Source organism: Bactrocera tryoni, chromosome 3 (genome assembly GCF_016617805.1).
Source record: "Bactrocera tryoni isolate S06 chromosome 3, CSIRO_BtryS06_freeze2, whole genome shotgun sequence".
NCBI classification, from domain to species: domain Eukaryota; kingdom Metazoa; phylum Arthropoda; class Insecta; order Diptera; family Tephritidae; genus Bactrocera; species Bactrocera tryoni.
Window position 1 is genome coordinate 13,973,206 of NC_052501.1, and position 12,146 is coordinate 13,985,351.

A 12,146-nucleotide genomic window follows, 5' to 3' on the forward strand; every position below is an offset into this window, starting at 1 on the left:
AATGTTGTGTTATTGTTGTGTTGCCATGGATCGCCTGTGGCCTGCGGCGTCGTACATATGTACGCACACATTCTTACATGCTCATGTATATAGATAGTGTTTGTTGCTGTTGCACTTTTGAAAAAATCAGTCCATTGCGAACTTGTTGGGCCTTAAACAATTGTTTATTGTGTAGCCTAGGCATTATAACGGTGTTGTGCGATATTGCTCTGCCTTCTAATATGTGGAAATATACGGAGACGTATATATACATATTTATCTTTCTGAATTTTAAGGTACGTGCGCCGGCGCAAACAGTCTGACGTGCCTCCGAAGGCGAAGCGTGTCTTCCATTTCATTCTCCTAAGTATTTTTGTAGTTTTGTTGTTGTTGTTGTGGTTGTATGCATATAATTCTTTAGATTGCTATTGCATTTTCGAGGAATTCATCTCTATTTGGTGGAAGATTTGTTGCTTGTTGATTTTAGGCAATTTAATTGGTGACAGCGTTGCCAGATTGAAAATGAAAACTTGAAAAATACAAAACTGAAATAAAAGCAAGCTAAAATTTTGAATCTTATAAAATAATCTTTTAATCTAAATACATTTTTCTACTTACCATAACAAGTCCGTAATTTATAGTTCCTAAAAACCCAAAGTCCTATCCCGAAGAATAAAGACCAAACTCTGCAAGTCACTTATCATCCCCGTCCAGCTATATGATGCAGAGGCATGGACGATGACAACATGTGATGAGTCGACGTAACGAGTTGTCCAGAGCAAGGTTCTGCGAAAGATTTATGGTCCTTTGCGCGTTGGCAACGGCGAATACCGCAGTCGATGATATACGACGACATTGAAATAAAAGACAGCGTATATGCAGCCTAGGTCACGTCCACTCCAGCTCTGAAAGTATTCGACGCTGTACTCGCCGTTGTAAGCAGGGGAAGAAGAAGACATCCACTCAGTTGAAAAGACTAGGTTTGGAAGGACCTGGCAACACTTGGAATCTCCAATTGGCACCAGACGGCAAGAGGAAGAACGACTGGCGCACTGTTGTAAACTCGGCAATACGTGGTTATACGGGCGGCGTCTAAGCCAATAAAGAAGAAGCCATGCTTACGTACTAAAGGTGGATAAAACTATTAGAAGTTTGTATGGATTAGTTCTAAGACTTCATGTTCCACACAGCAACTTCACGGTCCCTAAAAATTCAAGAGGCTGAGTACGCACTGGATAAGCTAATGTTTCTCAGATCTTGTCGTGAGGAGCTCTTTGCACAAAGTGGCAGCACATCAACCAATGTGCCGCTCCTATGCGAGCAAGCGGCAGCCAGCAGCCTTCGCCGCATCAACCAGCGCACCCGCCAATTGCCGGCAATTCTTCATGCATGTACGAATATGAATTCATTTGCGGGAACATGTTGTTACTGCTGTTGATGGCGATGCTGATGTTGCTGCGACTCGCTCGCGCGATTGTGCAGTCATACTTTGTTGCATTCATTTTACTGCCGCCTGATGCGCTGGCTGGCAACAACTCCTGCGCCGCCACCTCAGCTCCAGAGGCCCAACACCGCCTTCCTTTTCTTCCGCATCACCAGTTAATGCCGCTGCGTCTCACATATTTACAGCTACGACGTGCATAAATAATGAAACACACATTATATATATATAGATATACATAAGTATAGAAATATCTCTATATGCGGATGCCAACTGTTGTTTTTGCCATTACCTTATTTACTTAGCGCTCATAGTGGGCTTTTATGCGAGCCTATACGCCACATCATCAGCGTATCGCTCGCTCTGCACGTCCCGCAGCGTTGCAATCACAATCCACCGCATCTGCCAAGAGGCGAACGTGCAGAAAATTGCTAAGTAGTTGGTTTTATTCGTGGTTCCAACCTGCAACCTCCATGCTGCTGCCTGCTTAAGCCGCCACAAATACCTCCATTTCTTTCAGATAAATAGTATTTCTCTGCATTTTGCTTTTTTGTTGCCTTTGTTGTGTTTTCCAATTTTATTTTGATTTTGTTTTTGCCTTCCACTGAACTTTAACTCGATTTGATTTCAATCAATTTAACGCTGCGCCAAAGTAAATAATTCAATTGCACTTGTCATATGCAATTTTCAAGCAGATCCGTGAGGAAGACACGAATAAAGAATTGTTTAAATAGAAGCTTACGAGAACCTTGTGGGCTGTAGGCATTGTATCAGTAGGTGGCGGTTGGAATGTCACCAATAGATATGAGATTGCCTCCAGCCGATATTGCTTTTGTGGACAACGAACTGTGGCAAGCATTGTTAGTTTTTTCATCAATTTGATAGCTAATTGATAAATGAGATCCAATGATTTGCTTAGAGATCGCAGTTTTAGGATGAAAGAAGTCGAATCCGAAGTAAGCAGAAGAGAATCGCACCGCTTTTACGAAAACCAGCTCCTTTATATTTATTTCGATACTCATGCCTTTTTTGCCGAGCTTTTCCGTCGACCAGATCCAACAGACAACTTCATAGGCTTCATCGCCGTGGTTCTTTATTCAAATATTCACACCCAGAACTAAAAAGTAGATACAGATTTTAATGGTTGTACGAGTATACTTTGAACTTATAAAATGACTGATATTGCTCAGTCTTGAACTCACAGTAAGGTCTTAGTCAGGTACAGACATTGTAAGCTCATCTTAGATTAGACCTGGATCGATGCGGTTACAGATATTCTCGAAAATACGATCGTTAGCTTCGATCTGGCAAATTGACGTTAATACTTTAGCAAACTTTCGGCGTGGAAATTTCACAAACTTCAAAACCCATGATATCATCGGACATGTCGGAATCAGAGAATATATACTTTTAAGGACGGCTTCTGCTTACACTCATACCGAATATGTTTGGGTTAGATCAGATTAGACGACTGATCCCTTAGTAACTACGGCGGAATGAAGCTTAGACTGTTATGTACAGTCCTTTGTGATGCCAAAGAAAAAACTCATGTAGTTGGATATCAGCTATCGGCAAAAACGCCCTGAACCTATCTCAAATCTGCTTAGTGTATTATTTCTATTTCCACTATTACTTCACGATGTCTAAAGGAATGAGATCCGAGGTGCTTCTGGCTGGTAAGACATTCCATCTTACTGCATGAATCTCGATCGAACAGTGCCCATTTGGAACCCTTACAAAATATAACACTAATCGACTGTTTCGCTCAGGGAATGGACTGTCTTCACACAGAATCGACGAAACGAAGCCAAGAAGATTTTTCTTCGGTGTTCACGCAGGACCGACGAACACGGAGTCAATCGTGTGGAACCGAAGCCAAGTGGTCTAATGAAAATATGATTTTTTTTATCTTAAGGCCTTGTTGACTGCCTATTACGATACATTGCAGACAGTGAAATTCAATTAGAAGCACATTGTATCACCAATTAGCGCGTCTAATCATTTTAGATGGACCACTACAGAGTACTGGCAATTGGGCAAATGTTTGTGACAATCAATGAATAAAAGTGTCAATCGATGACACCATATAAACAATTTCAGAAGCAACAACAACTGCAAGTGACACAAACTGAATGTGAATGAGAATCAACAGACAAGCTCATATGTATGTAAATTTGTAATACATATGTAGAACTCTGTATCTGTATGTATGTATTTATGTAAAATCAACAATCATCTGAACAGTTAATAACAATTAAGAGCACAAGTCAACAATTTTCTTCAATAATTTAATAAAAATGTCACCGCAACAATTGACCGCAGCGCAGTGGCACACACGAATCCACCAACAGACAGACATACCCGTACATCGCAAACAATATATGTATAGAGTTTACTATATAGACGAACGAAGAGAAGAATGGGCCTGTCGCCGCTGACATGCACCCATTCAAACGTCGAGCCGTGTGCTCGTGCTCCATATCTCGCTGGAGCTGGGCGCGCAGCCATAGGCAACGGTTGGCGCAGCAATAAGATAGAACTAGACGAGCAAATATTCAAAGTTGCCTGCCTTCAACCAAGCCAACTAAGGCTGTGGAGCTTCATATATAAATAACATATAATATACAAATTCAGTTGGATGCTCCAGTCATAGTAAATATAATGCTTCTATGGCTCGTTTGTGCCATAAATTGTTGACATGAGACTGCATATGCTCATAGCAAATTTTTGTAGTGAGTCTTCTGTGGTGGCTGTTTGCATCATGACAACTTTTTTCGCAAAGACGTCATCATTGCCAAGAGCCATAAAATTGTAACTCACATGTTAGATGCGCCACAGTTAGCGTGCCTAAAAAGAAGAACGAATTCCGCTCGAGCTTGTGATTTTGCTCCAGGCTTCTAATAATGTAATTTCAATATAATTGAGCTGTCAGGTTTGTTTAAGCTGTATTCCAAAGAATTCTGTGCTTTGCATGAGAAAAAAGTGTCTGTGTCATACTTAGAAAGATGTAAAGAAATATAGCTGGAGGCAATGCTCTGGAAAGTCGGTCCAATGCTGAGAAAATAGTTCTGGCAAATCCCGTTTTTGATTCTTTGAAGCTAACGGTTTTGTAGTTGGATTTAACCTTCACAGCTGTGAGACAATTATTTCGTGAAGTGAAATTGGATCGAAAGAATTTTCCTGGGAAGGTCAAAGATCGGCATAACAAAATTTTCGGAATCAGTGCTCATTTTTCTTTTGCCACGATTCGGATACATTTGTTTTCGAAAAAGTGAGCTGAAAGTTTAGTGTTTCTCAATAGGGACACTACAAAAGTAGACCGATAGGGACAGCAAACGACGCCATATTTTTCCGCTCTTTTGATATTTCTATTCAGGAAGGTTTGTTTTTTTCCTCATGGAAAGATATACGATCCAACAACGAGTAAAAATTATTAAAATTTACTACCGAAATTTGGAGTCAGTGGCCTCAACTTTAAGAGCGCTAAATTCAATTTATTGTCGTCATAATCATAATCTAGTGGAAAAGTTTGAATTCACAGGCCCAGTACAAAATGTTCCCGTGCCAGTGAGACAATGAAGTGCCCGTAGTGTCGAGAATTTTGCAGCCGCTAACGCATTAATTGAGGCAGACTCAAAGCAGTCTCTCACACGTCGTTCTCAAGCGTGACGTCGTTATGGGGAATTTTGCGAAAAGAACTTGGTCTACATCCTTACAAGATCAAATTGATGAAAGAACTGAAGCCGCTTGACCACCAGAATCGTCGTATGTTTATGAATTGGGCTGAGCAACAACTTGAAAATGAACCGGATTTTCATTGAAAAATCATCTTCAGCGGTCAGGCTCATTTCTGGCTGAATGGCTTTGTCAATAAGCAAAATATACGTTATTGGTCAGGCAGCAATCAACCACGTACTTCATGAGTCACCATTGCATTCCGAAAAAATTACGGTTTGGTGCGGTTTATGGGCCGCCGGCGTCATTGGACCGTACTTCTTCCGTAATTACACGTTATTGAAAATGAGAATCGCTACCGCTACGTGATTACCGAATATTTTTGGCCCCAATTGGATGATGGATGCATGGATTGGAATTGGTTTCAACAGGACGGCGCCACAAGCCACACAGCGAATATCGCAATCGATTTATTGAAAACCAAGTTTGGTGAACGTGTTATCTCATGAAATGGCCTATTAATTAGCTGGCTCGGTCTTGGGATTTGACGCCGTTAGACTATTTCTTGTTGGATTACGTTAAGTCTATGGTCTGTGCTAACAAGCCAGCGACGATTGATGAACTTCGTACGAATATTGATTATGAAATTGCAGCAGTACCGGCCAATTTATGCTTAAAAACCGTCGAAGCTTGGGTTCGGCGTCTGAACTTTTGCAAGAGTGCCGTGTTGGCCATGCAAAAGAAATCGACTTCCCAAACCATTTTGGTCTTATTCAAAACTATTTTGGAGCGCTCTTATTGATAAACCCGTTCTCTATTTCGCTAGTTTTCGGTGATACATGCAACCGTTAGGTGAATCAAACTATTATACTCTCTGGCAACATGTTGCAAGAGTATAAAAAATACAACATTGCAGAAGAACCTATAAAAATAAATTGTGGAAACGCTCACCTATGCTATCTCTTAAATTTTTTTTATATAAACTAACATACACACATGTATTCTTCCAACTGGATTCATACACTATATACCCAATGTGCCACTGTCATATAACAATAAATTCAATTTTAATTTCAACGACATGTAAAACATAAATTTTCACACCATCTTCATCGCCACCTTCGCCGAGGCAACCGCAGCCGTTTTCAATTTGGCATAATTCAGCCAAAGAAACGAGCAGTCTGAAAGAAAGGGAGTGAAGCAGGATGGTAAAACACGAGTGGAGCTTCACAGCAAAGTAGTTTATGGACGTCGCAGCCGCAGCATCCTTACAAAGATATGAGGCAATGACAAATTTTTAATATGAAGACATAACATATTTACGATACGAGCGCCAAAATCAGCAAGTACAGCAGCTGCGCACAAGGAACTAGAAGCTGCAGCAGCTACGCAGCGCGGTAACAATGGACAGCACCAGGAATTATTATCAAACATGTGAATCAACGAGCCACAAATTTTCCACACAGCTACATAAGCACTTACCACAGAAATAAAAGTTGAATTTAAGTATTTTTATATGCGAATGGAGAACTGCGTACCCTGCAGAAAATTTCTATACATCATGCATCAGCTGATTGATAATTTGTAAGCTTAGTGGAGATCAGCTGATTTGTGTTTGGCGTACATTTAATTTTTATATAAGCCAGAGGACATTCAAAATGGGCCGTGTTCGTGTTCAATATTCATTTGTTTATTTGAAGCCAGGAAGGAATCGAGATTTTCTCCCTGAAATGGCTTGGTATTGAGCCTGCGCATTAAAATTTGTAAAAGAAATATGGTTTAAACTAGAATTAGTTTGCTTTTTAAGTTCTACGTGGCTTTTAAGTTACTTTTTTGCGGCTTAGGAGCAATTTAAAATTCCGACCATTTTTTCGAAAGCTAAGTATACCACTAAAAATGTCTAAAGACCAACCTTCAATTATTTCAGAGAATAAAATTTTAACTTTTTACTTGCTTTCTTTTTCCCACGGGGTATTTTTGTTTGTTTGAATATTAGTATGAAAATAAGTTTCTGATGCATAAGTACCAGCAAACATAAACACCTTGAGTCGTGTATCTTTTTGGACTTACTTCAAGCCCATCGTCAGTGCATCCTTTGCCTTGGACTGGGCCAAGATAGCACATTAGACCACTGTAGGCTGCGGTCGTCCGCGGTAGCACTTCGTTGTTGCCTGATGCCTTGTGTGTACCAATATCTGCACCGATGGTGTCCAATGTGTCCGTTGGAGTATGCAAATTGAAAAGTACTTTATTGCAGATATACATGTTGGTATATACATATGTATGTATAGTATGTATGTGCCGAAATCAAATATTAGTCTTTCGTTCTTGGTTTATGCATTTATGAATGTGTTGTGTTGGGTTAAGAAGTGACAGCACATAAAGTTATATTATTCTTCTTCTTCTTTACTGGCGTAGAAACTGCTTACGCGCTTACAAGTATATTCATTCACACAAAATTATTTGCGGTTTCATATTGTATGTATATGTATAAAAAATTTGCAGAAACCATAAGCAATAACTGATATCCCTAGTCGTCTTTTAAGTTCTTAAAAGAATTCTAATTGAGTTGGGCATTGCTTTAACTCTAACATAAAGCTGATCGCTTGCAGCCATCACTGAAAAATACGAATTCCATACTGTGTAGTATTTCGCTATAACAACGCTTTTAATATACAGTTAGAAAAACCGAAAAAAGCGAATATTCCTGAATTTTTCCTGAAAAAACTTTTCAATTTATTGCTGCAAAAATATATACATATATTATTTTATCTTTTAACTATTTTTGAATACCTTGTATTAGAAAGGAAGTGAATTACAACTGATCTCCGGGTGCTCCTGTCAAGAAAGACGACTTGCGTTGACCACTATATCTCTGAACTGGGTCCTCAGAAATTAAAAAGCCAAACAGATTTCGCTAAAGTAATGTTAAACCTAGTAATTAATCGAAGGAATGACAAAATAAATTTTTTTGACAAAATGGCAGTTTTCCAAAAACAAAATTGATTTTTGACCGAATTTTCGGACTTTAGAAAAAAATACTTATTGGAGAGAAAACATCTTCGATTAATTGCTAAAAAAATATATCTAAGAAGCTCGTGTTAAAATTTGAGACTAATCGGCTTAGCCGTTTTCGAATAATATTGGTCACCGACTTCGAAAACACCATTTTGAGAAAAATGCGTTTAAAGTTTGGACGGCACTTCCAAGCACTCTGAAACGCCTTTTCAAATTTGCGTGCAACTTCGAAAATATTCACCGAAACGATATGAAATTTTCTGTGTGTATTTTTAAATACAAGTACATATATGTATGTACCTTTAAAAAAACGATTTTTTCAAAATTGTAACTGTATGTAACCTCTTAACGAAAAACCTCACTTTGTGATATAAATTACTTCGATGATGCCATCAAATTGAGAGAAATAGAGATAACGTCAGTTTAATCTCTTTCATTTCTGAATAAGTAAATATTGGGAGCAAAAAGAAATTATTTTGTTACGTGATGGAATTTGTTTACAATGTGTGCATGTTGTATGGTAATTTGATAGTTCGTTTCGTTTATGGCGACTTGATTGCAGCAGCAATAAAAAAATTCGATTATTGTCATGACAGAGGGTGGAAATGGGAGTTTTCTTTTTTCTTCTTTCGAATTTGGATTTCTCTGAAATCAACAATTTATATAAAATTCAACTGGCAAAGATTAAAGTAGTTATGTTTCTTAAGGGGGTATTCTGGTCTAGAAGCATGAATTTCTGGTACTTTTTAAAGTGTCGTAAAAAAGGCAATTAATATTTTTACCACCCATTTTTTTATTAGTTATTTGTTAATTTTAGAAGAGTACAGAAAAAAATTAAAAACTAAAAAAAGTAAAAAATTTCAAAAATTATGAGCTGACGAAGTGGGGGGTCTCTAAAAATTTCCACGTGACCATACCCATGATTTCAACCCTCCTAGTTATCTGAAACCAAAAAAAAAAGATTATTAATCTAAAATAATGTCGCAATGGCCGGAACTATGGAAAAATGGGAAAAATTTTTTTCACAAAATGGCGACTGCCTGAAAGAAAAGTTTTTTTGGATCACTTTTTCTGACTATTTTGAATTTTTTAAAAATAATAAAAATAAAAATTTGAGGATGGGGCTAATTCCAACCATAGACAAGCCTATAAAGAAGCCTCTATAAAAATTTCAAGTAAATCGGTCCAGTAGAACCTGAGAAATCGTGGGTATCGTTCCGAAAAAGTCAGTTTTGAGAAAAACGCGTTTAAAGTTTCGCGTAAAGTCTTTTGTTCGATTAGTTCCGGCCGAACCAGTTTGGATGCCGGGTCAGAAAAATGCCTATATCTCCGAAAATAATTTGAATTTTGAAAAATCCTCTTGTACACATATTCTTGAATAGTTAAACTTTGAAAATATTAAAAAAAATCGATTTTTTTAAACTTCTAGACCAGAATACCCTCTTAATTCATATTAACTGAACGCATTTCTTTCAGTTCTTAAAGCTAGAGAATAATTAAAATCAAAGATATCCTCGAATGTACTCCACTTTAAAAGTTAAATTCGATTTGATACCAAACTGAATTGAAACATAAACATTGGAAAACGAATAAATTAAGCGTACATGGCCTGCTGCACTTGCAAAAGAATACTTAGCAGGAACTGGGGCCTTAAACCAGATATAGTCAGTAGATGAATTCTAACATTTGGAGCACTGGTTTGGTGACCATGATTAAACAAGCAATATAATATCAGGAAACTAAATGGAATACAAAGAGCAGCTTGTGCAGGGGTTACTGGGGATATCAAGTCCTGTCTGACTAATGCCCTCAATATACTATTGCATCAGCTACCCATAGAGACGTGTATACTCTGAAAGTAGCGGCAAGTACTGCTATTACAATTAAGGAATTAGGAGGATGAAGCCAAAAAGAGTAGGGACAAAGCGCCATCCTAAATAAGCTAACTATAAATATAAGTAAATCAGACTATATCGTCTCAAGGTTACATTCAATGAACACTTTGATATGAGGATGCCCTCAAGACGCGAATTAAGCAGAGGTATAATAGGGGAGGAGGATACTGCCTATATCTTCACCGATGAATTCAAAATGGACTGGGGAGGCGGCGGGAGTGCACTCCAATTATCTCAAAACCTCTATTTCTATCCGCCTACCAAACCCAGGCATCTTCCTAGCGGAAGTACTAGGTATAGAGAGGGAGTGTGAAGTTCTATTGAATAACTGCGATAGGATACAGAAAGCTACCATATACACGAACATCACAGGCGACTTTGCTTGCTTGATCGACACTACAGATTAATTCAAACGTAGTCAACAACTGTGGGAAGGCTTTAAGCTTATTGGCAGCTTAACTACACTTGTCCATAGTTTGGGTTTCCAATCACAGGAACATTTTCGGCAACGGAAAGGCGGCCGAGTTGGCAAAGCTATGTAGCAGCCTTTTTAGAGTCCGAAACGGAGCCAGGGCTATGCCCGCTAGGAACGATCAAAAGGGAGCTTTATAAGCATTTTGAACAAATCGCACAGATCAAGTGATAATAACAAACTGCAAAGTAACAAAATAAATATGGCGGAAGTATTACGACTGCAACTGCAGGCAAGAAGGCAATACGGAAAGATTTAACTCTTGCTATACGAATGCCCAGCTTTATCACAAATCCGACACAAAATACTTGGAGCCCATCAGGCACCAAACCTTGAATGGTTGTCCACAAAAAGCATACCGGACATAAGTAGTTTCATTGAAGTAGAGCATTAAATGGTTCGAAACCGAATAGCAAAGCTATAAGGTCCTACGAAAGTGTATCAAAATGGCGCGTCCAGCGCTAATTGAACCTCTGGTGCCGCCCCCCCTGCCTCCTTAACTTTTCAAGTTTAAGTTTTATATTATATAAAAAGTTACTAGCAATAAATATTCTAATAAAAATATTCATATTTTCCTTTATTTACAGAATTACTATGGTTTAAAAAACCATTAACGACACCAACAGCAACAGCAGAAACCAGCAAAACGCTCTCTCACCAACTACTCACACGTTGAAACGTCAAAAATACGACACTACCTATACTCAACAAAATAACAGCAACAACAAAACGCACTTAACAGAACTCCTTTTTAAGGGTTTAATAACAAAAGAAAAGCAAAAATCAAAGAACAAGACACGACAGAATGGTGTTGGTATTGAACGGTGTCTTACAGGACGATTGTCCAATGGACACAAACAGTCTCTTCCTACAGCATCCGGTTTACAGAGATTATGCGCAGCAACTGCTCTCCATACCAAGAAAATCGGTGGGCCCAGTTGGTCTGCTCTACGTGGGCCAACGTGAAATGGCCGCTGCAGCGCCGCACGACAAGAACATCAACATTATCGGCGCCGACGATGCCACAACCTGCATTATTGTTGTGGTCAGGCATTCAGGTACATACGCACATATGCACATACAAGTTTAATAAATTTTATGCTTTTGTTCAAATTGGCTTCATTTTACTCAAGATGAAAGATGCGCAGTTTGGTTTCCTTTATCAGCCACTACTTTTCTTGCAATTTTACTTATTATATGAGTAGCATTTGTGTTTGTAACAAAAGTATTTCTTATGTTTGCGCCATCATCATTAATCCCTTAACATTTTGTACCTTTTTGTTGCATAGGTTCAGGCGCTGTGGCTTTGGCGCACTTCGATGGCAACGGCATAGACGAGGCTGTCTGCACAATGGTTGCACGCGTCCAAGAGTTGGCCTTAGGTTATCCAGAGGGACGTATTGAGTTGCAATTAATTGGTGGCTACCGAGATCCACAAGGATACGGCGAGGAGGTTTTCTACAGCATAATGCGTAAGTAGACGGAGTTTCTTATAATGAAAGCATTTTTAGTATTATTTACTTACAAACATATTTATATAAAAGATGTCTAATATTATTTGAACTAAGAACTGAACCTTTATGAGCTTAGAGGGACACAGTTTTTAGAGAATAAATTTAAAAGAATGAGGTGGGTATATCTTCAAAGAACGAATTGAGATTAGTTA

General features: G+C 38.5%; 1 protein-coding gene across 3 annotated transcripts in view; it reads left to right on the forward strand.

Moving 5' to 3' along the window:
• LOC120771663 (protein N-terminal asparagine amidohydrolase) overlaps positions 1 to 12,146 on the forward strand; it is a 90,806-nt gene that overhangs the window by 73,856 nt on the left and 4,804 nt on the right. For all 3 annotated transcript variants that reach the window (XR_005704992.1, XR_005704993.1, XM_040099778.1), the window contains exons 3-4: positions 11,068 to 11,538; positions 11,770 to 11,952. Coding sequence is in view for 1 of the 3 variants with exons in the window: in XM_040099778.1 (XP_039955712.1) it covers positions 11,286 to 11,538; positions 11,770 to 11,952 (436 nt within the window). In the remaining 2 variants the exon portion in view is untranslated. The remainder of the gene's footprint in view (positions 1 to 11,067; positions 11,539 to 11,769; positions 11,953 to 12,146) is intronic.